The sequence below is a fragment of the Diuraphis noxia genome, unplaced genomic scaffold, assembly GCF_037042655.1.
Source record: "Diuraphis noxia isolate RWA-SAM2 unplaced genomic scaffold, SU_Dnox_SAM2 contig0003, whole genome shotgun sequence".
Taxonomy (NCBI): Eukaryota; Metazoa; Arthropoda; class Insecta; order Hemiptera; family Aphididae; genus Diuraphis; species Diuraphis noxia.
In genome coordinates this window covers 45298817-45326326 of record NW_028301713.1, presented here as the reverse complement: position 1 = coordinate 45326326, position 27510 = coordinate 45298817, and the positions used below count along the sequence as shown (strand labels likewise).

Genomic DNA, 27510 nt, shown 5'->3' with positions numbered 1-27510 from the left:
AAAAAATAGTTATTATTTTCACAATCAATTATTAAAATTTAATTATACACGAAACGTAAAAATGAAATGGGTAATATTAATTTTATGGAAGAAATACAAAAATATATTTTTGTGAAATACATTTGAAAAATTACTTTCCGTAACATTAATTTTCAAATTGGAATTCATCTGTTTTTAATTTATATGTAAAATCAAAATTTGAAATAAATGCATAATTTAAATTTTTTTAAATTTTTTTTCATCAATCATAATATATTGTGTCAATATCAATTATTAGTTATTACGCGAAGCGCATACCTTACATTTGTGGAAGTTTACATTTAACTTTAATAATAAATTATTAACGATCTTTTAAAGAAAGACAAATAAGTAAGATTAAAAAATATAAATGTGCTATTTCATATTTTATTAAGTATTAGGTATATACTTTCATTGTTCTATTTAAAAGAAAGAAAGTACAAATTAAAATAAACATAATTGAGTATTAAACATCTCATCTGTCCTTTATTTGAAAAAAACTTTGATAAAATTTGATTTTTGTGCTTTAATATGAATTAGATAAGTAACATAAAACAAATACATACATCTCAACCCTTTAAATCCCAACGGCCGTTATGTAAGTATAGTTGACTTTTCGAAACATATTAATCACCTATAAATTATAGCACGTGTTTCGTCCATTGAAAGTTAATTCACCGAAGAAACCTGAATTGTATTTTAAAATGAATCATTGTAAATAATTACTATCACAAAGTGAGTTATAATTGAACAAATTCATTGAAAAAAATCCGAGATAAATGAAAACTCGCGGTTTTACCTTGACTAGGTACAGGAAATAAGGTAGGCATATTCGGCCACGAGGGTCATTCGAGAACTGACTAAGTGTTTATTATAACAAATGAGTTTTGTAGACGGACGTTCGTGTTTGGGCACCACACATACTCGAACAAAACCACGTCTTTGTTTCTCTCAAAACTTGGCATACATTAAGATTATTAATCCGTTAACTTTTGGATTCTACTGACGGGTCTAGATGATAGGCACCGACCAACTATTATTGTTATTTATCTTCAAAAGGATAAGACACTATAAGAAATTGATATTCAATGGTAAGAGTGAACACGTTTATAAACTGCCATATTTTAATTTATGAAATTAATATGAAACATTTGGTAAAGACGATTGTGAATCGGTGTTTTGAATCTGGATAAAATATAAATAATATACCTAAACTAACTTACATGTTATGAGAAATCATGAATTACATTTTCATCTTTTTCCATTGATTGTACATTTTTTTTTTATCGATGTTTATAGAAAAATAAATAGCTCAAAAATAGTTTAAGTATTTAAAAACTATGCCTAATTTTAGGTATTTATGGTTATTCGTTTTTTTATTAAAATAAAAACCGGTTGACAGTCTTAAGTAAAAAATTTCGATATGTTTTTAAATTATTTATGACGCCATAAAATATCAAAGGATTCACTATCTTAACAGAAATATTTTGAAATTGAAACATTTTTACTCTAAAAGTTAGTGATGGACACAAAAAAAATGAATACTTTATTGTAAAATCAATATCTACATCAATGACATCAATGCTCAACTCAAAATTTAAAATGGGGGCGACCACATTGATTTTTTAAGTCTTAACTTAATAGGTACTATATATTATAGCAAAAATTCATTCCATTCGTTCATATGAGTTTTAATAGTGCAAAAATATTATGGACCAAAGAACTGCAGGGTCCCCTCAACTCAAAAATTCTAATTACCTACAGCACTGGGTGAGTACTGTGTATACTTGGTGAATCAATCTTTCTAATATATATTGCATGAGGTAGAGAAACAACCAGAAGGTAGATTGATTCCCAATTTCTTTTAAACATTAGGTCATTTTAATTTTTTAATTTTGAGCAGACACAAATGTTATCTGTACAAGTTTACTATAATTACCTACTGCGAATTCACAGATATTATGTTTCTAAAGATTTGAAAAAAAAATTAAAATAGAATAAATAGTATAAATATCTATTATTGTTTTTTTTTTTTTGGAAGGTACTAAATAGGGTTATACATTCGAGGTTCTGGCGGTTGAGTTCCTCACTTTAAGCATTTAATCACCAAGTGTGGAGCTTTTAAATTTTTTAATCGATTTGCCTGGTATGAACCATTATTTCGGAGTGTTGTACAATATATGAAGTCATCTATATACAGGGTTTCGCTCGAGGATTTTATGCATTGCGATATCTCACAAAACAATGGAGATATCAAAATTCTGGTTACTACAAATATTTAATTTTTTAATTTATTTTAATATTTTGGTAAAAAATTTAAAAAATACATTTTTTTATTTAATTATTTCCATAAAAATTGATTGTAGTCATTTTGTAGAGCATTTTTTCTGAAAATATTGACGTTTCAATATTTTATTTTCATTAATTTACTGATTTTTAATATTTTTTCTAGTTTTGAAGAAATAAAATATGATTATAACTAGGTAAACTGAAAGTGTTCGGCAGACGGTACTACTCGTAGAATACGGTCATGTGTTTGATAATACTATTCGGTGTTAAATATTTTGAAATTTTTCAGAATTAAAAAAAATTAAAAATCAGCAAATTATTGAAAGTCAATATTTTCAGAAAAATAAACTCTACAAAATGGCTATAGTCGATTTTTTGGAAATAATTAAATAAAAAAATATATTTTTAACTTTTTTATCAAAACATTAAAATAAAATAACTGTAGATTTTATCCCTGTGATTCTTATTACAAAATTAGAATTTCCATACCTCCATCATTTTGGGAGATACTGGAATGTGTAAATCCTCGCGGGACGCCCTGTATAATAATTATATACACCAAAAGGTTTTATTAAAATAAAAATTTTGATTGTGATTCTTTAAAGGGTTTTGAATAATTTTCACCAACTAATTGAGAGCCTATAAATATATACTTTCTATGTTTTAAGAACAGCTATTGTAGTAGTTGAAGGGAATTTTCGAGGTTTTATAATTGAATTCATGGAAAAATGCAAAATGGAATATGCTATATACATGACAATGTATTTATAATAAAATATCAATAACGGTAATTCTCATAATAATAATAAAAACTTAACAAAACAATGAATGACCCAGACCATTTTATGAAATTATATTGTTTTTAAGAAATATCCTACATAAGTATTTTATGATAGTTGGTCCTAAAAAAAAAAAATTATTTTGAATAATTTCGAAAATGATATTATATCACCACGGTTTTAAAACTTTTATTTTATTGAAGAAGTATTTAATATTAACAAGTGGTTGTTCACTTTGTGTACTGAAATACAACATTAAATAACTTATTCTATACCGTTATAAATTTAACTTAAATAATTATGTAGAGAAATAAAGTGTATCTATATCATATTAATTTATTAACCGTATGTGAACATTTTTATTTATTAGAGCAGGAAAATGAATTGTGACAACAACTGTTACATTTTAGACTACCTTTAAAACAAACACATCTTTTGGTTTGACAATCACTTTTACACGAACAACTTAAAAATCCCTGACCTCCAGATACAATTTAGACAGTTCCACGCAAGGTTAATTCTTTTAAAGAATAAAGAATTTCTTTATGATCTTCATTATGATTATGACTTTTCTAGACATCATCTACATATTTCAGATATTCTAGTAATTGCAGTATAATAGTCATATAGAATAATTTAAATATTTATTGTATTATTTGACATAGGCACGAGGTTAATATGGATATAATAAAACTTGACGTTTCCGTTAAGTTGTTCGTATAACCTAACCTAACCAATGTGTTTGTTTTAAAGGTACCTAGTCTAAAATGTAACAGTCGTTATCACAATTCATTTTCCTGCTCTAATAAATAAAAAATGTTCACAATACGGTTAATAAATTAAAATGATATAAATACACTTTATTACTGTACATAATTATTTAAGTTAAATTTATAAGGGTAGAATAAATTGTTAAATGTTGTATTTCAGTACACAAAATGAACGACCACTTTGTGAAAAAAATTACACAATGTTAAAATTGAGTGACCATTTCGTGAAATATTTTTAAATTCACAAAGTGTAAAAAACATGTTTCCATTTCACGAAATGGTCATATTTTCATGAAAAGATCGATTTCACAAAGTATTTCATTAATATTACCTAGTATATCATATTAGCGAAATGTGCTATATTATAATATTATTCATCGAGCAGTCATACCACCCACTTTATCACCTGCAATGTGTGGGCTAACGTCTTATAGTAAGTTATCGTTAAACTGACATGCGTGCAAACACAAACGCACAATCTATTTATTTATTTATGACTATTATAAAATAAATGTAGATTAATACTTAAGGGTAAGCTTTTAAAATGATATTTAATATTTACTATAAATTATCATTTTTTTGAGACAAAATAATATAATCTGTGTCATATATATTGTTTAATGTTATTTAAGACATTCACTATTGTAATGATGAAAAGAAAACCAATTTCGCCATATTAAATGGTGATTTTGAGGGAAAGTTAGTCCTTGAAGTAATTTCCGGAAAACCTTTATTTTTATTGAAAATAACTAAAAAGCAGAATATTGATTATTGTTGAAGCATTTATATCAATTTAAGTACAAACAAATGTATGTTGAGTAAGTACACATTCATTTGGGTGATAATATTAAGGATTACTATTTTCACCTCGGTATTTAAGGTTGAACATAATATCATATATAACATATAAAAATTTACCTCATTATTCATAAGATTACTAAAAAAAAAGATAATTAAGCTCGATGAACGTATACATTTCATTTTTCTGTATAAAAACGCTTAACAAGTTGTGGTTGGTATGTACATTTCATGGTTTTTAATTTTTTGAAAATTCTTAACTATAATTACTATTCATTTTTGATTACAATAGGATTAAAATAAATTGTACATTAGACAATGCACATGATGAAAAATTATCTGAAGCAGAAGTCCAGAACGCATTTTTTATTCAAGTACCTATGCAACATTTTGGTTGTCTAAAATGTCTAAAATGTCAACTATCTTTTACTTAAGTAATTTTCTATTATTTTTTCTTATGGATGTCACTTCATACTTTTAATTCTTAGATCTCCTCAAATTTTAAACGAATTTTTGATATTTGTACTTAGTTAATACCTACACGTAGTAAGTATGACGTATGTGTGTTCATGATTCATAACTTTAAAGGTGTGTCGTTGTGAATTACCTATTAAAGATAAAGGTCTGCAACTCTTCATACTCTTAGCTAATGCGATTATAGCAAAACCCAAACACAACAAAATCTACTCTCTAGTTTCAGAGATCTATACGTTTCCAAAGAAAAATCTAGGTAAAATTCACTATTTTTTTAACTTTTTAAAGTTAGATTATTTTTTAATTTCGCATGTTTCGCATCTTATGCATTTTTGAAAAGCTCATTTTAATGAGTTTTCAATCAAATGTTTAACTATTTTTGTTTAAAAAAAAAAAAAAAAAAGAAGATTTGAGCTTTAACTCGAGCTAAAAATGCCGACATTTTTGTGGATTAAAATAATTATACCACTTGGTCTTCTGATCTTCTCATTAGTAGTATCTTATTTAAGCTAACCTTATTTTTCATCTTCTTATTATTATCATATTATATTATCATTATTATTATTTTATTTATGACAGTCTTGAAGTTTTCAAAACTTAGGTTTTTTAATTATCACAGTGTGCTAGGTACTTGATTAAAAATCAATGAAGTAAAAAGTGCTGTTAAAAGTGATGGGCCACCATCCAAGTTTCTTAAATATATTACTGTCTAAAGTATATTTTAACATTATAAAATTAGAAATAGATTTAAAAAAAAAAATTAAAAATAGCATTATATTCACATTTTAACCTAAAATTATTATTATTATTATCATATGGTATTCTTAACAAGCATTACAACTCAATAAAATTATAAATAGAGAAAATTAAGTAAAATATTATATAGAGGTTAAAATACATAACAATAATAAATATATTATGTAATTAGTCAAATTTATGGTAACTTCTGTGTTGTGGAATGACCTTTTATAGGAGAACATCGAGTGATCTAAACCAGGCCAGAGCCGTTTCCGAAACGCCGTGGATATCGTTAATTGTGCCATTGAAAGCTCGGATAGAGCAGTGTCCTATGATATGCTCCATTGTTTGAGACGGGTGACCGCAATCACACGCAGGAGAATCCTTCATACCACATTTGAATAGCATTTCTCCACATCTTCCGTGTCCGGTTCGGATTCTGTTCAATCTGACCCATTCTTATCGTTTTAGTAAGAAGCCAGGTGATTGGGAGCATGGGTCCTTGATTAGATGATGGTTATCGGGGTTTGATAGCCTCCAATTTGTTCTCCAGTCGTTCTCTCCATTGAATTGGTTTTCAATGAGGTCTTTTGCTGTTAGTCAGACAGGCTTTCTCGACATTAGTCTCAAAGTACAGTTCATAGGTATATCCTTATGTATTGGGAATGTATCATTATGTGTATATTTGGTCCACTCGCTTGCAGTAGCTATCAGACGTCGGGTGTGGGGTGGGTATATGTTACATAACACTGGGGGTCACTGAGTGAGCGTAGTCTTTACTACACCAGTGATAATGCGCATGGTAGAATTAAGCTGTACGTCAATTTTAGAACAGTGTGCACTATTTAGCCATACAGGGGCAGCGTATTCTGCAGCTGGGTAGACTAAAGCTAATGCAGATGTTCTAAGGGTATCAGTTGAGGTTCCCCAAGTTGAGCCAGCGAGCTTCTGGACGATGTTATTCCTTGTCCTTATTTTTTCAGGTGATTTTTGTACGTCAGTGTCCTGTCGAGAGTTACTCCGAGATACTTAGGGATAGGGTTATATTGTAGTATTTTGTTTCCAAATGTAATAGTTGGTTGGTATTTTGCTTGTTTGTTATTCAGGTGGAAAGTTGTAGCCTCCGTTTTTTGTATATTTGGCTTAAGGCGCCACTGTTGGAAGTATTTGTCGAGTTTTTCTAGGTCTTCATTGAGTATAGCTTCATTATTTTCAAATTGTTCATGTTGTGTAGATATCGTAATGTTGTCTGCGTTTATAAACTAACTTAAAATTAAATGTGATTACGTACGCATTGTTTGATAATAAATTGATAAAATGATATAATGTTTATTAAGTCTTTCATTAAGTATAAGATGTAGATTGTAGATATTGTTTATAAGGTGCAATATATATTATTTTCTTTGAAAAAAAGTTATAAATTAAATAACTGTGTTATACATAGAAAATAATGATTTTCTTTAATACAAGAAACCAAGAATACAATACGTATACGATATAAATTGTTAAATTCTATTAGCTGGCTGTACTGAGGCGTACTATAATAACGTATTAAACTTCTAAAAATAGCAGGAGTAAACTTGACTAAAAAATCATATAAATTATTACTAATCCATACTTCATATAATTTAAAGATAATGTGTGAGGACACTGCCAAAAACTATTTATTAAGTAATTTATGAATATACATAATTATATTATAATATGTCTAATAGGTAATGTTTATTTATTTTCGATATTTTAATTATGTCTCAAAATAACATCCTAAAAATTTAATAATAAATTAGTATACCTATAATGGGCAGTAGGTAAATATTAAAAAAAAATTATACCACTTAAGAGATTTCAGTCTTAAAATTAAAATTCTGAAAAAAAATTGACGTATAATCATGAATTTTTTGTATATATCATTTGATTAATTCTCAGAATATTTGATTTTGCTTAAAAAACTCACTGTAAATGAAATAGTATAGTGCGTGGTAATTTTTATATTTTCAATTTTAAAGATGTAGATGGTAAATATTAGTATAGTATTCTTATATTTATATACAATAGATACAAATTTACAATATATAAATCAGAACGTTTACACTAAATTAACATTGTCACACGCAAGTTAATCCATTTTATCAATCTTATTTTACCTACTCTATTCATGTAAAAACAATGTTATATAATTCATGAACTTATAACATTTTGAAATACTTGAATAAATCTATTTAAATATAAAGTTATTCTAGTTATAGTTATTCTTGTCATAATCTTATATATTTTATTTTTTCCCCAAATTTTTATTAGTCTCTTGTTTTTTTCTCACGGAAAACAGTTTATTTTTTGAGTTGTGATTGAAGATAATATTATCACAGGTATGACGTACCACAATATCTTAGTCATATTCACAGGTGATACTATGGTAAATTAATAATAAATTATAGTTCTTATATACCCATACGGTAGGTTGTATATAATATATTGTTTTCCTAAAAAAATATATTAGGTAGGTAGTATAATAGCTTATAATCAATTCATTGACAATTAGTTTTTGAAATCTAACATTTTCTAACCATGTGAATTATATGATATTATTTTTCAAAGATAATGTATATCTACCAATTATCAGATATCAAGAGAAACAATTGTATTAGATATCTGAAAAGTTTTACTTTCGAGAAACATGATACAACGATCAAATGCACAGAATATTCTATTTGAATATGATTTTCACAATTCATGTTAAATACGTTTATTAACATATTGTTGAGCATGCAGTATACAATGTCTTAATTTAGGAGGTGCAACTATACATTTTCAAAAATATTATTTATATTTAGGTATCTCATTGCATGGTTTCGCTTTTATGTTTACCCATGCTAATTTCAATTCAATTATTATATTGAATTTAATCTGTTATAATTCAATAAGAACCTCCAAAGATCAAAGCTTTACAATACATTTTAGTAATTACATAAAACGAATATATTGTAGTATTACAACTTTACAGCACAGCTTCAACTGCGGAAATGTTTTACACGTGTATGGTCGTACAATCGTTGCACCAGAGCGAATGTATTAGACAATAGGTAGGTATATCATTTTTGTTTTGATAGTATAGTATCATATTGTTATAATTAATAATTAATTTTATTATTAACTGGCGAAAAATAATATTTAATTGTAATAATTTATTATATTAATATGTTTTAATTTTTTTACGAAACCCATTGCAATCCGTCCGATATTCTATATATACATTTATTGCATATAATTTCACAGTAGCAGTAGTCTTATTTAATTTATAAGCAATACTTTTAGTTTATTTGAAAGCACATGTTTGAAATTTAAGATTAATATAAACGAAATGGTAAGATATAAGCTAGTGACATATTGGGTGTGTTTATCAACTGTAATTCATCTAAAATTCAAATTCGTAACCAAACAAACTATAGAGACTTTAATTTTCAATATGTCACTATCATTCATCCAACTTTTTTAAAAGCATACTTATTGTGCAGCTCATGAAATCAACATTTTATTCAGTTACGCAATTTACCGTAAAGAATATCAAGCATAAAAATAAAGATAATATGAAATATTCAACCTATAATTTATATTTAATTGCACAACAGATTATATAATATCTTACAAATTTCCCGATAAGAAAAAAAAAGAAATCGTCATTATTTAAAAAAAAAAAAATTGTTTATTACAGCTGCATTAAATCGTTAAAATATACACAATGCTGCTGCTGTACGTAGCTGTGTCTGAGTAATTTACGATTCGTTCATTAATCTAATAAGGTGAGGCCGTCATTTGGTGTACATATATAGAGTGCAGGAAATATCGTCACATAAACAGCTTGTGGACCAGCTAACAATGACAAACCTTTTATCGCTCCCTCGCCCAACCCCCGAGACTTTGGTAGGAAAGGATTTTCGCTATAAGCTTTCGCGGAGTCAATTAGTCGCCAAGTGCGTCTTCGGAAGGGTGGTGTGGGTGTAAACGTGTCGTTTACTATATGCCGTTTTCTTGGCTATTATACTGTTGTAGTGATGCATTAATTTCGAGCCACCTATCACGTGCACAAATACACACCCGTCCTAACATTGGAGGTGTCATTCGTGCGCTAAACATTTTATCGTCCTTTACACTTGGTGTGACATGTCACGTCGACCCACCCCTATTGCAGACGTTCAGTTCTCATAAGTCCTCATCGGTCATTTAATATCTTTGATTCAACATATATTATTTTAACAAGACAAAATAATAAACATCGAATTAAAATCATATATAACTAATTATTATACTTATATTTTATACTTTCTTAATCGGTGGAACGATTTTGTGTTTTTATTAACGCTTCCGTGGAATAAAAATCTACAGTCCTAATTGGTTACGAAAACAATATTACGAAAATTAACACGTTTTTCCAGATATTTCCACGTTATATAATTTTGTACAATTAAAAACAATTAAAGACATTTTTTTATCTAGGAAACTTTAGATGTATCATATAAAAACCGATTCATTAGTCATTACTTACCTATCTAAAGTTAAATTATCTGTGTATCGTATTATGGTTGTCTATCAACCAATGCAATTAGTGTATTTAAAAGCAAAATAATAGTTTTTGAATATTTTAATATCGTTCGGGTCTATGTTATTGACACAGTGATTTAATTAGTATATTTATTATAGTACTTAAACAGTTGAATATAGTGCTAATACATTGGATAGATTTTTATTTAAATTTTTAATTGGTCATAACGTAAACGTGACATTAATATTCATAAACGGGTCATGTTAATAGTAATTGTTTTTAATTTATTATTTTATAAAACAAATAACGCCCTTAAGGGCAATTAGCATGCAATATAAACAAAATAATTTGACAATATTCTTCAAATAACAACGCCAAATAAATTTTAAAATATACCTATAAGCAAAAATATTTGGAAAAAATAATTTTACGTTGTATACCTACGTCATCTTTATAGTTGAAATTAACCATTTCCTGAAAGAAGGTAAATTTTTTTAAATTTATGAATATTGAAAATAATTTTTTCGGACCTCATATTATCTTTCATAATGTTGGAAAAGTTTTTAAATTAGCTACTATTTTAGTTGTTTAACGTTACTATCATATTTAACTTTAAACTTAACCTTAACTGTTGATTTTAATAAATGAAGGACAACAAATAATTATAAAATATTATTATCATTTAGTTATAATAATTTGGATACACAATAAACTTTTGTTACATATTATAAATATAAATGATCTACATTTTTTTATTACTTTTCGTTCTTGTTCAAATTCATTCAACACTTGGGTAAAATTAAAAATACAATACTGGTCACTGGATATGTAAACACAATAAAATTATGTTTATAGACATGCACTTACATGGTTGATAGGAATAGCGTATAGGGACTACTGATAATACATATATAATATATATAGGTAGGCAAGTATAAAATACAAATTGTTAATTTTTCATGTTTACCAAAGAATAAAATACTATACATTGAAACAATAAAATATTTACTTTTAAATGGCCAAGTAAAAAATAACCTAATATTTAGTTATAGTTTTTACATATTTTATCATTTCATCGAAACGAACAAAAACTCTGATGGTAAAACTAACAATAATTCCTTTTAACGGAGTATTTCTAGGTCAAAATAAATAATAATAAATTATATTAAAATCCTAATAAAGCTATTGATGGTTAGACATTGAAAACATACCATTATAATAATATTTATTATGCAAATTATTATTACAGAAATACTATTATTGTTGACTATATACCATACATATTGGGTATCCTTTTGTTAAAAGCACCATGACAGCGACCAACATCATTCAACTGTTTAATAACGTTTTACTTATAACAGACTACAAAAAAAAAAAAAATGTGCATAAAGTTACATAAAAAAAATGTTAACATGCACAATAATCGAGGAAATTTATCGTTTTCGTTATTGTAATCAGACATCAGTATTTAAAATGTTTGAATACTAATATAGGTTTTGTGAAATATAATAAATAAAAAGTTATTTTTTTTTATAATTATAAATTAATTCTTTGTTTAAAAATAGTATTTAAATGTGATATAAATATCTAAACTAAAATAAAATAACAGCTGAAAATATTAATTCAATTATTATTACAATGTAAATTTTGAAAAATTTGTTTGGAATGATTGATAAAATTATTAAAGGTTTGATTAATCTAATTAAAAGGAAAACATAAAATAAAACGTATTTTCCACCTCACGAAGCGGGTAATTATGTTTTCGTAATCGAAATGAACTTATTGGGACCAACCTGTATTATGCAGTTATTATAATATTGTTTGACATTGTTACAGGTAATAACTTATAAGTACATTATTATATTATTTTAATGACGATTTGACTTAATTATAATATTTTTTTAATTATAACTGTAGGTGCTGTCGTATGTTGTAGACAGTCGTCACTGTAATATATACATAATATACGGAATATTTATATTTGTAAATTGTTAAAGTAGGTCAGGCCAATGAAGCATGATGTGCTGAGGCATCAATATATTTTATTATATAACACCGCGGTCGAGTCCAGTCCAGGGGGCGGCTGAATGATTCGGCGAGCCCGTAGGTACGACAGTTGTACGTGTGAGACGTCAATCGTAGTACGGGCTATATAGGCAATCTGAATTCGCCAAGTGACTTATTTAATTATGTTTGTTTTACATTTGAATAAAAGTGTTTCCGACCCAAAACCCGAGTTTACATTTTTTTAGTCATTCTTACCTTTCATAGGAGCAGCGCCGGGATATACGTACTATGTGTCAATGAGGTTTTATTAAAATGAATAGTGCCAAGGTATATGTAATCTTTGTCATTTCACTAGATAGGAACGAACTAAGAATCGACAAGCGCATACCAACGTACCTCAAAGTTAACAGTGCCATTCTAATTAATTTTAGAGAGTGTCATTAGCAAGAGAATACGAGGGTAAGGCGTATTATAGTTGTTTTACCTCGTATTATCAAATACTGGTGATACCACAGTGTTATTAAATGATATGTATTTTAAAGAAAAATGTTTTTATTATTTTATACATTTAAATAACTAATTTAAGACGCTATAGATACAATTTTTCTAATTCTTTAGAGGATTGAATTAAAATATCCATTTTTCAATATTCTGCAATTAGGTATATATTATTATATTATCTTTCATGTGATAATCTGCGTAAAATCTATATCAATATCAGTTGTAATCGTAGTTAAAATGCGAACAATAATTTTATTAATGTTTCCCAATTTCTTTCGGTCATAGTGTCCTGTACGTAGGACACGTGTTTAGCCAGTTAAAAACCATATTAATTTTTTCGTATGATAACGTACCAACATTAATTTGATTGCTTTGTGTTTCTAGTTTCTACTACTATTAAACAATTACTCATATAACAGTTGATAAGTTACTTTATACACGAAATTAATATCGACATTTGGTGATAACAATTATTACTTGACATGGCAACTGTTTCGCGGTATTTATTATTGATAATTCATATTTATCATGGCAGAAAAAATATTTTCCAATATAAAAACGTGTGATCAGCTGTTATTATGCTTAACCATGGCCAAATTATTTTCCGTTAGTGTGTAGTATGCACACAAATATGTGTACCGTATCCAGGACACTGTGACGCGACGGCGCGACATGTTATATTTATAGAAGGTGTTATCATTTCGTTATTACTGTGGCAGTGGTCTACCACATTATATCCTACATTACTTATTTTAAAATGTGTTGTCATGATGATAATTTTTTTTTTTCTAATTTTATGAATAATAAATAATATACTTTTTACAAATTAAAATAACTAATTGTACCTATTTAAAATGGCAAATAAATTAAATACCCAATCAATTCTTGATATACTAGACTGCGATTTATCAGACTTTGATAGAATTTCAAGTGATGATGAAGACGAAAATGTTCAAGATTTAATATCCAAAGGTATGTAAAGAAATGTAACAATATAAATAAATAAATATTTTATGTTTTAATGCTTTGCATTATAAATAGTTTATGGTAATACTGATCAAGAAGATAAAAATGATTTAGAAAGTGTAAATCCAAATAATGAAATTGATATAGATCAGTTGGATGAATTAATGAACTTCACAGATAATCAATGTAAGTTATACAATAAAATATTATAAAAAATAACATGTTCATAATTATATTTACCTACCTAATTATTTTATATATTTAATTGTACAGTCAATGCATATTTGTTTGGTGAAAATATTGATGTGCAGCAAACAGATATTATTGAAGAAAATGATAATTCTAATCAAGATGAAGCTGAAGTATATGAACCAGTAAAAAATTTAAAATGGAAAAGAAATGCTACATACATTACACCTAATATATTATACTTTTATATGATTTTTTCATTTATAATTTTATAATTATAAATAAGCTATTTTTTTATTTTGTTTTGAAAAATTTTAATTTTGTTTTTATCAACTACCTATGAAAATTGTTAAATATTATATTTTATATGATTTTTTCATTTATAATTTTATAATTATAAATAAGCTAATTTTTTTATTTTGTTTTGAAGAATTTTAATTTTATTTTTATCAACTATGAAAATTGTTTCATTAATTTTATTGTTTTAGATTTTCATACAAAAATGTGATAATTATTTTGTATTTGTGTTGATTTTTTCATTTATAATTTTATAACAGCCATTTTTTTTATTTTGTTATATCTAATTAATATTTGTCATTTATTGAAGGAATAAAAAGATTGTTTTAGAAATATAATTTTATCTTTTTTTAATTCAACGTTGAATCACAATGTCCTATATTTGGGACACTTTCTACTTTCTAAAATAATAATGATATCACCACAGGAATAGTACCAAAAATTTTCAAAAATTTAAAATAGCATGCATACCTGTTTTCATTATTTTACCATAAAAACTATAAAAGCGTGATCGAAAGGGTTTTAACAGTGTAGAGGTTAGTAGAAATTATTATGTTAGGTATGCCTAGATTAAAATATAGAATAGATTATAATATCAACAAGATATTATTTATAGTAAAATTCTTCATAATATCTGATTGAGTTATTTTTAACATTATTATTACAATACTTTTTACCCAGAGGCGTAGACAGGAAATTTCAATTGAGGGAGGATTTATATTTATTATATCTAAGATAAGCTATAGGGTAGTTCCCCCTAATATTAAAAAAGTATGCATGAAAAAAAAGGTCATGGGGGAGATCGACCCCCTCTCCCCATAAATACGCCCATGTTTTTGCCTACTTTTATTAGCATAGTGCTTGATCCAGCACAAGAGAACATTTTTTCATTGATAGGTAATTCATTTACTTTCTTATATCATAGATATACAAATTTTTATTTTTATATTTAATTAAATTTTCTTTATAATATGTGGTATGTCATACTAATATAATGTTTAGGAGACTTAATTTTTTTTCTCCTTCTCCCTTTTATAATCAGTTAATCTCTACATCCTTAAATACTTAAATTAAAAATATATTTCCTTCGTAATCCTTTTTTTTTTTAGATATTACTTTAGGGGTGTCTTTGTTTTGTTTTTTTAATTTCCCTGCTTCAATTTTTTATTTATTATGTTGAATAAACTTAAATATAATCATTTAGTACTAATTCTTTGAGCCTAAACTCATAATGCATATATTTTATATTATATTAATATATTTTTATTATGATTTGATATTTAAATACACTAGTGCTGGAAATATTCATCACACTATTTATTAATATTATAAAGTTTATTAAAATTTATAAATTACATTTATGGATTGTAAAATAATTTTGAAATTTGAAAAAATATTTTCAATATACTTTTAGTAATGTTCCTGCCATAATAAACCTGCCTAAACCCATTATTATTGTTATTTTGTGTATATAAATACAAACTATAAGTTGACCTACACTACATAAATATCTACCAATGAGTTTTTTATAATAGCTTTTGATATGGTAACTACAAAATTTCAAAAAGTATTACTAGTTATTATGTAAATTTAATTTAAACATATCCTTAAAAAAAAAAAATGAAGGTAGGTACTACAATTTGTTCTAAATGTTTCTTTGAAAAGAACGATTAAAATAATATTTATGTATGACAAGACAATTTTTCAAGGTAAACGATTATATTATTTGATAAATCTTCATATGAACTTCAAAACTTGGCTAAACAGTAGGAAAGGTTAGGTTTTTCTTAAAAATTGATTTTGCGAAAAAATTCTCGTTTTTCCTTAATTTTTTTTTCTGTTTTCCCGGTGCTTTTGAAAACTACTAGGATATTCAAAATTTAACCTAACCAAAGCACCAACTAGATTCATTTTCCAACCGAAAAAATTATCCAATAAAATTGAATAATGATTTAGGTTGTCAACAATTCATTGTTTTTACTAAAACACATTACTTTTCTACTAAATAAAGTATATAATATATTTTAACTTTCAATCTAATAATGGATAGATGATTCGATAGATAAGAGAATGAATGGAATGATATAAGGTGGTGAATAAATTACAATAATAATTGTTTTACATTAGAAAAGCCTGAACACGAGGGAAAAATACCTTTAAAAACAAAATTCAAATATTTAAACCCATACTAGGTAGTACTGTAAAAATAATAACATACACTCTGTGAAATGTAAATATCAATAATAAAAAGTTACAATACGCATAGATATTTTGCATAATGGAATGGAACTTGTTATTTTTAATTGTATTGATTTTCCAATATAATTGATATTTATTTATCGATAAACTTAGTTATAGAAAATTTGATTAATAAAATATGACATAAATCTAACAATATTAAGAATAGTTACGACAGTTAGATACATAGCGGCAAAATCTATGCATATGGTAAAAATTCTCCTAGACGTGTCCACATATGACTATATTTTAAAACATTTTTCATATGCTATATGTTTAAATTTTTGGAAAATCTTTTAAAAATTGTTAACTCAGTAATCTCAATATTCACCTACAAATATCATTTTAGTGCACTGAAAAGCATTCTAGGAAACGCATGCAGGTCAGTGTGGAAAATAATACTTTATACTGTTTTATAAGTTAGTGTTTACAAACTACTATTAGGAAATATACATACTAAATAACACTAACCTTTAAGACATTGAGTTTGGATTCTACAAATTTATAACTTCCTTTCACTGATGTGAAACATTAAATCCACGTGAATTAAGTCAAATATATTATGTATTTTACGAATAAATATATTAAAACTATATACATAGGTACTTACTATGTAATATGTTTACATTTTTGAATGAATTTCATATATTTCATTATGAAATTTTCATACATTTTTGAAAGGTATTACACAATCAGAAAAGTGTGAACAAAATAATTCAAGGTATGTCAGTTCTCAGTTACCAGATTACAAATTAAAATTTATACATCGGCCTTTAAATATATAAAATAACATTTCATGAAGTCTGTTTTTCTGAGAAAAAACATTATATGTTATGAATATCATATTATACTATATGTTTACATAACTATAAAAAAAAAATGCAAATGCCTAAATAGTTATATAATATTCAATGAGTAAACGACGAACGTTATTATTTACGCTCAATGATAACAATGTTTCCTGGAATATTTATACTAGGAACAATTACCTACATTATGGTGACTAATAAATAAATGTTTTTATGAAATGTATTATTGTATGAACGTGTATATATTTTACACTATGAAAATATGGGTCATTGCATCCTAACCGTTGTATATTGTAACCCAGCTGCAATAAAACAGTATATATATATATATATAGGTTCCATAAGAAGTACTATCAATAAAAACGAAAAACGAGCATGTACGATGAACTTAAAATACGGACGTCTAGAGATCTATTAGGATATTAGGGAAAAGATACATAGTTTTTCAAGATATGCAGTTTTGGTTAAAAAAAAAGAATATTTATATTGGTTTAATATCCTCAAACTAAGATATTAAATTAAAGAATCATCTTACATAAAATATTCATTCATAATGTTATTAGCATTAATTTAAAAATTATAGTTAATTTCTAACTGATACGATATTATCGCTTAACGGACAACAACAAATATAATATATGTTTGAAACAAATTGTTATTAGTATACCCATACCTGTTCGTTTAAGCAAATTTAATGTAGACACAACATGAAGTGTGTGATTTATTTCAGTTAAAAAAGTAGATTTAAACATTGTACCACACACTTATTTACGATGCAAATTGCACTTATTTCCCGACTATATAAATATTTCCAAAATCTAGTTACCCACTACCCATTATAATAAGCAACGATAGCGATCTAACGGCAGTCAGTCTAAAAGGCGTTATCCGAGATTTAAAATATGTATATAGGTATCTATTTTTTGTTTTATTTCTTTAAAATTCAATAAGTTTTTACTTTATTTTTCAACCTCAAAGCCAATCTAAACACAAATTAAAAGTGGAATATTTTATCGCAAAACCATCAAAGCATCCAAGATAATAGTGTAATGTTTGCGTTAACACTTCCTTCTAAGACCGATGTTGTCTTCATTATAAAAATGATACTGCATACAGTGCAGACAATCTCACATGCACATGCATTTAAGTATTCCCATTTATAATATATTAATATATAATAAGTATACACAAGTACACATATGTATAAGCTGTATAAATAAATGTGGTAAAGGTATTATGTTGAACAGAAAAAGGTCGTGGCATGATAAATACTCTGTTGTTGACAAAAATGACGTAGTAATAATAATATTTTTTTTTTTTTTTTTGTTCACGGTCTACGGTTTGTACAGGCTGTAGTGACATGATCGTTAGCTACTTTTTTTCGCACCTCTTGTTTTTTCACTATTTTTTTTTTCACTAAAATAACGTTAAATAATAATAAAAGTTACCAGTGAACAAGTGACACGTGTAGATATATTGGCGGTATGTCACTTTTTATCTAGTTACAATGGCTGAGGCTAAGGGCTAAGGGGAGTAAAGTAATAATAGAGCTGTGAGTAATGTAATTGTTAAATGTAAATAATTATCCTTGACATACACACGTACCTCTCATTTTTTATCGATTGATAGTAATATTATTATGAACTGAATACGAATAAGAATATCAGAATATTCGTCAATAGTGTCTTAGAGTCTTTGACTATTACTGCTTTGTAACTGTAACTGTAACAAAAAATTACAAAAAAAATTATTGTAGATAGCAATACAAATTATCTATGTCAAAAAACTGAGTAAAAACAAAAATATTATTATTAATTTTTATAATTTTTTTTTTTTTTTTTTTTAAGAGGCATTGGCTGATCCACATGGCTGATGTTGAAATCATATAAAATATATCTTAATTAATTGTATCTAAAATCAAAACAGGTGATTTTATCATCGTAATAATGAATGGTGTATAAATCCCTTTTTGAATATAAAAATAAATATATTTCTTGACAAAATAGAAAAAAAAATACATCAATGTTATGATACAACAAAACAAAATAAAACATTCTTGACTTTATAAATAAAAAAATCACAATTTACAATTTATATTGCTTCTCCGAAAAATCAAATGACATAAAATATTGGTACTACTTTATGTTGTTATAATATTATATTGAGCTGAAAAGAAATTTTAGATGTTGTAACATATCAAACTTTACTCAGAATTTATTGGTTAAATTTATATTACAAACTAAAATATTTGAAATGTATTTTTACTTTATTGTAATAATGTAGTTAAATTTAATTTACTTCTAAAATTAGTATGAATTAATGATTATTTTATCTTTATACATGTTTTTTCGTAAGTATTTTATATGTGCACTTTAAACCGTAAATACTATGTCATTGACGAAAACATAATGTGTTAGTGTTTACGTCCGCGTCCCGTGGGAATAGGTCTAAATCTATATTTAGAACTTAACACGAGATATACGCTAAAATGGAAGGCGTTTTGTAATAGTATTATATGTTAAAATGTATCGTTATTAATTCGGTGGTGTAGAGAATAGGCCGTATATAGATTATAGTTCAAGAATTATTTATAATATGTGTTATCGAATTCATTTATAATTTGCAAATTAAAGTGAGAATTTTAGCTAGTTACTTATTATAAATGTATTATGTTAGAACGACTATTTGCATTTTCTAGGTAACTGCATGAATGTTTAATGACGTCTTGTTTTAAACTTTTTTTTAAGTAGTGAAATACTGTTTAGTTTTAGTTGTCATTGATTTTTCTTTTAATTCTATTCTATCGACATATCTGAGTGGCTGAGTATTTATGTTAGCAATGGTGCTATAGACCATCTCAACTTTAAGATAATTTTTTCTTACTCAGTCGATGTCAGATGGATTTACGCACATTTTATTGGTTAAATACTTATAGCATAATATTGTGCAATTAATGATTTATGTTCAATTCATTTTAATTTTATTTCACGAAATTGAGCTCAATGTTAAATTTATGAATCGCAACAATGATATTATTGAATTGTGATTAAAAATCCAATACCATTTATCGGAATATCTAAATTTACCGAACTGAACTTTTGGTCTTCTCATTAAACTTAATAATGTAATAATAACACATGTTAAAAAAATGGTTTTTATCAGAAATATTAAAGTTATTCAATTCATAAAGTTACTATGATCACTTTTTATTGTTCTTTGTGTAAAAAATGTCAGATTATAGATTAAATCAAAGGTATACAAACTATGATAAATCTAGCTATTTTTATTTTCAATAAATAGTAGATAATATTTTTATATATGGTCTTCAAATGAATAAACTTTCAAATATTACTATTCGAAACAAAAGGTCAAGTTATTTGTAAAGTATATCAAACTGAACAACTTTAAAATTTAACACAATTTTCCAATCGAATTTTAAAATTGTAAATTTCCTGCTAATTGTAAGTACCTAAAATTGTACTGAAAAAATGGTACATAATATTATACTTCTTATAAACAAATTTTAGAAGCTCAAATAATAAAATAATAATAAGATAACTTCCGTTTGCTTAACTTAAAAAAAAAGACTAGAAAAGTAAAAAGTTGTATTCATGTTCACAAATTGCAAATTCGTTAGGCATACTACCTAAGTAAACAAGAATAAACTTTTTCAAACCATGTAATGTTTTGGATATAATATTATATATGTACACATTCTCTTCTATGGTGATAAAGTTATTGGTTTTAAAATGATGTATTTTTTTTCTTTATCACGGTTTTGGCAAAAAAAGTGTTCTAAAACTTTATAAAAAATAAAAATCCTAGGTAAAACTAACAAAATCCTTCGAAAAAATCCGCCATTCTATTTTTTCAAAAGCAGGACATTATCCATTCTTGTTTAGATGAATAATAATATTTCTTAATGGCTAATTTATTCATCATTAGAAAAATAATAATTGCTTCACAGCATATTTTTAAATAATTGACTATTGCAGTTATTCCGATACTGAGATATGATATTATAATAGGCTCATCGAGTATAATGTATAATAAATTTTCTATTTTCTATTGAAAATCTAACAATGAAAATTAAAAATTTATTGTATATGGAATTGGATAAAAACATCATAAATATTTTAAACATATAGTTTTATATTATTTGTTACATTTGCACGATATCATTCTCTTCCCGCGGGTGCCATTATACGTCGATCGATGATAACATCTATCTGAATGGTGGCGTTTAGACACACTTTTCTCTCCACTTTCTCGCTGTCCAGGTAGGACCCGGTTTCACTATAACATTTTATACTAATTTAAGAGAATTGCATTATAACTTATTAAATTAATAGTATTAATAGTTACTTTTACTCTTACGCGTAGATGTAACAAGTGGAACGTTATAAATTACGCAAAACTTACCACGACGAAGAAATATATATTATAATATTATATTTTTGTATCCGCTTGATAATTATTTTTGATCACTGTTTTCACAATAGGATCTTATGTTTATTGTTTACGGTGAAGATTTTATGCCATTAGAATTTTATTTATCATAAAGTAATTTCTTAATTTCCTCGAAATATAATATCAACTTAATTTTTCCCCATGGATTGTAAATATGTTTTTTTTGTCTATTAAGACTTAAATCTTATCGACTGTCAAATAAATCAAAAACTATATCCGGTTGATAAGTACACAAATCCCATACTCTCCGGTCTCACGAACTTGGCTATGATTTGGCGACCCTACGATATTTAAGCTCGATGACCTTGTGCAAATCGTACAAGACTTCACACCATAAAACAATGTTAAGCAATACAATTATGATAATATATAGAACATTTATCATTAGTTAACCTATCTAAACCAAAAAATATCATAACATTTTCTATTTTCTATGTTTTTTTTTTATGTATTACCTATTCAATAATATATAAAAACAAAAATGATTATTGGATATAGAAAAATAATTAAAAACACAATTTATTATAAAATTTAATATGAATAAACAAATTTAAAGAAAATTGATGTACATATTATTATATTAATTAAATATGAAGTTAAAAAGGTATTAACGAAAATATGATTAACGTTTTTAACATTATTTATATAAAAATAATTTATCTTTTAACTTCCACATTATTGTATTATGGTAAAAAATACAAATCGGTATCTAAATACGTTATAACAAATTATATTAATGTGTTGTTTAAAAAATACAGAATATAGAACAAAATAATATTATATTCGTTGAACAGATGAAATTAAAATATATTTTTAAGCAGATTTAGGTAAGTATAATTTTATTGATGAGTGTGTACTGTGTATGTAAGTAATGAATCTTTAATATTATTTTAGATTTATCATAGTTACATAATGTTATTGTATGTTTTATTTAGGCATGTCCAATCATCAATTTTATTTATTTAATTTTGTTAATTTATTGGTCAGTCAATTCCACTGATCATAGTAATAGATTCTGAACGAAGTGATGAATGTATTGATTTTACAATGCTGTGTGTTTTTTTTTTTTGTGTCTGTGTACAGCATAACTAGTCGAAATAATGCTTCGATTTCAAACTTTGGGGGTGGTTTCCGATGTAAAATTGAAGATCCTTGGTGCATTATAGAGGTCAAAAGTAAATATTTTCCAATAGTTTTCAAAAAAATCGAGAAAAACCACAAAAAAAATGACAGAAAAACGGGAATTTTTACGCAAAATCAGTTTTAGACCAAATGGATTTTTTTATATGGTTGTAATTCAAAAAATAATCTTTTTAAATACTTGAAATTTTCACCAAATGTTTATGTTAGTGTTATCTATATACAGTTTAATTTTCAAAAATTTTTGACTTTTTTTGAGTTATTTATAGACCACTGAAATTTTCAATTTTTTTGAGAATTTTTTTTTGAAGTGTCGGTAAAAAAATGTTGGACGACCAAAAAAACTTGAAAATTTAATACAAGGTTCCTTATGAGTTGTTATTATTGTAGCTAAAAAAAATTAAAAATCGTAAGTCACAATTTTTTTTTATGAGCGTTTATATTTCAAAATTTTACGAAATCTGTCGAAAACGCGAAAATTTGCAAGTAATTTTGAAGTTGAAAAATCATAAAATTTTTTGCGTTTATAACTAAGGATTGAAAATACAACACTAAGTTTTCCATAAGTTTTGCTTCAAGCAGCTATAGAGAAAATTCGAAGCATCATTATAGGAAAAATTTTAAGTGCGTTTGAATTTTAAATTTTTACGAAATAGCGTAACGATAACGATTTATCCTGAAACGATTTTAAATATTTGTTATTATTCAAAAAGTATAAGTCCTAGGTACTTGAAAATTTTACCAGTTATTAAAATTGGCATGTTCTTTACATGATTTAATTTTCAAAATATTTTGACTTTTTTGAGATATTTATAGACCACTGAAATTTTCAATTTATCTGAAAATTTTTTATTGATGTGTCGATAAAAATTTTTTGGCCCTATCAAAATACTTGAAAATTTAATACAAAGTTCCCCATAAGTTATTCTTATGGTGATTAAAAAATTATAAGAATACATAGGCACAATTTTTTTTTATAAGCGTTTATAGTTCAAATTTTTACGAAATCTGTAGAAAATGCGAAAATTTGCAAATAATTATGAAGCTCAAAAATCATAAAATTTTTTGTGTTTATGACTAAGGATTAAGAATACAACACTAAGTTTTCCATAAGTTTTCCTTCAAGTAGCTATAGAGAAATCTCGAAGCGTCATTATAGGAAAAATTTGTGGTGCGTTTGAATTTTAAATTTTTACGAAATAGCGTTCCGATAACGATTTATCCTGAAACGATTTTAAATATTTGTTAGTATTCAAGAATTATAAGTCGTAGATACGTGAAAATTTTATCAGTTATTTAGATTGGCATTTTCTTTACATGATTTAATTTTAAAAATATTTTGACTTTTTTTGAGATATTTATAGACAACTAAAATTTTCAATTTTTCTGAAAAAATTTTTTGAAGGGTTGATAAAATTTTTTTGGCCCTATCAAAATACATGAAAATTGAATACAAAGTTCCTCATTAGTTATTCTTATAGTAATTAAAAATTTATAAAAATACATAGGCACAATTTTATTTTATTAGTATTTGAAGTTCAAATATTGACGTAATACGTAAAAATTACGGCAATGTTCAAATTATCTTAGATAGAAATTCATAAAAATTTTCTTTTTAGATCTAAGATTTGAAAATTTAATACAAGGCTCCTAACATATTTTTACAATAGCAGTTGAAAAATAAAAGAAATATACATGAATACATTTTTTTCTAAAGCATTCAAAGTCTGAATTTTTACAAAATACATAAAAATCACGAAAATTCGCAAAAAATTTTAAACTAGTAATTCATCAAGTATTTTCCTTTTATACCTAAGATTTGAAAATTTAATACAAGGCTCCTAACATATTTTTACAATAGCAGTTGAAAAATAAAAGAAAGATATAGTCACAAATTTTTGTTAAAAAAATTTACAGTTCAAAATTTGATTAAATACATAAAAAATATGGCAATGTTCAAATTATCTTAGATAGAAATTCATAAAAGTTTTTCTTTTTAATTCTAAGATTTGAGAATTTAATACAAGGCTCATAATATAGTTTTGCAATAGCAGTTGAAAAATAAAAGAAATATATAGACAAATTTTTTTTTTACATGCATTCAAATTTTAATTTTGACAACATACGTAAAAATCACGAAAATTCGTAAATTATTTTATTCTAGAAATTCATAAAAATTTTCCTTTTATACCTAAGATTTGAAAATTTAATACAAGATTCCTTACAAATTTGTCAATCTTTATCACAAAAAAAATGTCCACCGGAAATTCAAATTAAATTTTTATTAGCATTTGAATTTCAAATATTGACAAAAATTCGTCAAAACCAAGAATATTTGCAAATTATTTTGTAGTTCCAAATTCATAATATTGTTTGTATTTATATCTAATGTTATAAAATTTAACACCAAGTTTTCCATAAGTTTTGCTTCAAATAGCTATAGAGAAAATTTGAAGTGTCATTATAGGAAAAATGTTTTGAGCATTTGAGTTTTAAATTTTTATGAAATCGCGTAATGATAACGATTTATCCTCAAACCAGGTACATGTATATCTATGATAATATAAAGTATTATGAATTATGATAACTACACTAATTGATTAACCATGCCATATGCAAAATGCGTCTTAATTGAAAAATAAAATATTTGTTTCAAAATAGAATATATGAGAATATTTAAATAGAATGACAAATCATCTCCGTTCAGAATCGTTTTTCGTATACAATGATACCTATCATTGCATTCAAATTTAATCCCATCCATTACAGTAACCTACAGTACAGCAAAGCGACATCCACGACTTACCCGCTTTTTTTTGAATGTAATGTTATTATTAAAGCTTTAATATAAAAATTACTCTCATAATGCCTTATTCAGGTATCCAATAACATCAGCATTTTAAAAATAATACAAAATTAATTTAATTTAATTTTTTATTTTTTACAAAGTATAAGTTAATAAAATTATCTATTATTATATGAAATATTATAGTAATTTATTGTAAATTTAGTGTCATACAATAATATAACATAACATACAGTCTCTGCAAGAATAAAAATAAACCTCAACCGCATCGATTTCATAAAAAGCAGAGCTTTTTCTTTCTCGCTCAATCTTTCTATCTCTCTCTCTCTCTCTATCTATCTAAATATATATGTAAATGTCTGTTTTTATCTCTCTCTATCTCCTTAGAAACGTGTTCATACAGATACATTTAAAATTCAGAGCACCTATATAGTATTGATCTATTATAAATAAATAGTTTTGACAAATTATATGCCATTAATACCTATCATTACTCGTGTATCTACTATGTATTTGAATTATATAGTATTGCTGTCATAAGTATTGTACGTATATACGTTGTAAACATATTGAAATATTTACCTACTACACGCAGAGGTTAGAAATGTTTATTTTAAATATAGAATTCACAGAAGTATACAAAAACGGTTCACCTTGTAATCAAAACTAAAAAAATATGAAAAATCTATATGGAAATTACATTGGATTACGTTATTTATTTTTTGACAATTTATCAAGATAATTCACAGTTATACTTTTTCGTAAATTCTTAAATATTTTAATACGGATAAAATAAAAAGTTTGATGTTTATCTGAAATAACGTTCGTACTAATGGCTAAAGTTTTTAATAATTACTACAAGTATACGAATTATTAGGATTGTTGTTGTGGAATATTTAAAAAATAAACAAATAAATATCAAAAGTTAAGGCACTCTGGCACAATGCTATTTCTATTTAATTTTTTAATTTTAAGAAATACATATGTATATTAATAACATAATCTATTAATAAATAATTGGGAATACTTATAAAACGTAAAAGTATCCTCGATTTTAAGAAGTAAATTTATATTTTTAACTCATGGACTAAGTACTGCAAGATTCATTCAGTTTTGTGAAATGTAAAGATAACTGAGACAAGTGAAGAATGAAACATAATTAAAAATAATTGCTGCGAAACCGTATAAAAATCAAAAAGTTACAGTTAAAAATTAAATATGGATATAAGATACGTGGCATATAGAAAAAGAAAAAAATATGGTATTTGGTTAGATTTGTTTCATTTAATAATAATAACAATTTATTAAATTTTGCCCTTCATTTCATCTAAGAGAACATATTACCGTTAATTGTAATCGATATTTTTATAATTTACGCTGAAATTACAACGATAATATGTGGAAATAATACGTAGATAGGACACCTTAATGCAAATTCAAATCCACTCTTAGGCCAAACATGGAACACAAACATCTCCATTAAGGAGACCATCGTCTACTGCTCAAATTCAACTGAAGTCATTCAGTCATTCAATTGGTCGATTTTCAAGCCCCATCAAAATAATTTACTATAAAAAAAAAAATTGATTTGTAAGTTATGATATAATGTAAAAATGTAAATAATTATATAAGCTTATAACTTTTTTAGTTGATGCTAAAAATGAAAAAAAAAAAAGGTAGTTAC

At 25.6% G+C, this 27510-nt stretch overlaps 2 protein-coding genes across 4 annotated transcripts in view; one reads left to right on the top strand and one right to left on the bottom strand.

Moving 5' to 3' along the window:
* The window catches only part of LOC107173679 (limbic system-associated membrane protein-like), a 209983-nt gene that overhangs the window by 136410 nt on the left and 46063 nt on the right, over positions 1-27510 (bottom strand). Inside the window, exon 2 of one of the 3 annotated variants that reach the window (XM_089222762.1) lies at positions 19016-19132. The exons of 1 other annotated variant lie outside the window; for it this stretch is intronic. The gene's annotated coding sequence lies outside the window, so the exon portion shown is untranslated. Of the gene's footprint in view, positions 1-584; positions 859-19015; positions 19133-27510 lie in introns of those variants that run through there. One more of the 3 variants, XM_089222764.1, reaches the window with a different exon arrangement.
* Positions 13747-14679, top strand: LOC149057438 (uncharacterized). Its single transcript, XM_089223411.1, has 4 exons — positions 13747-13883; positions 13953-14063; positions 14151-14251; positions 14674-14679. The coding sequence occupies exons 1-4, from the start codon at positions 13766-13768 to the stop codon at positions 14677-14679; spliced, it is 336 nt and encodes a 111-aa protein (XP_089079537.1). The 5' UTR covers positions 13747-13765.

Coding starts and splice junctions, on each gene's coding strand:
- LOC149057438 (XM_089223411.1), top strand. CDS start 13,766: ATGGCAAATAAATTAAATACCCAATCAATTCTTGATATACTAGACTGC. Junction 13,884..13,952: donor TCAAGATTTAATATCCAAAG/GTATGTAAAGAA, acceptor CATTATAAATAG/TTTATGGTAATACTGATCAA. Junction 14,064..14,150: donor GAACTTCACAGATAATCAAT/GTAAGTTATACA, acceptor TTAATTGTACAG/TCAATGCATATTTGTTTGGT.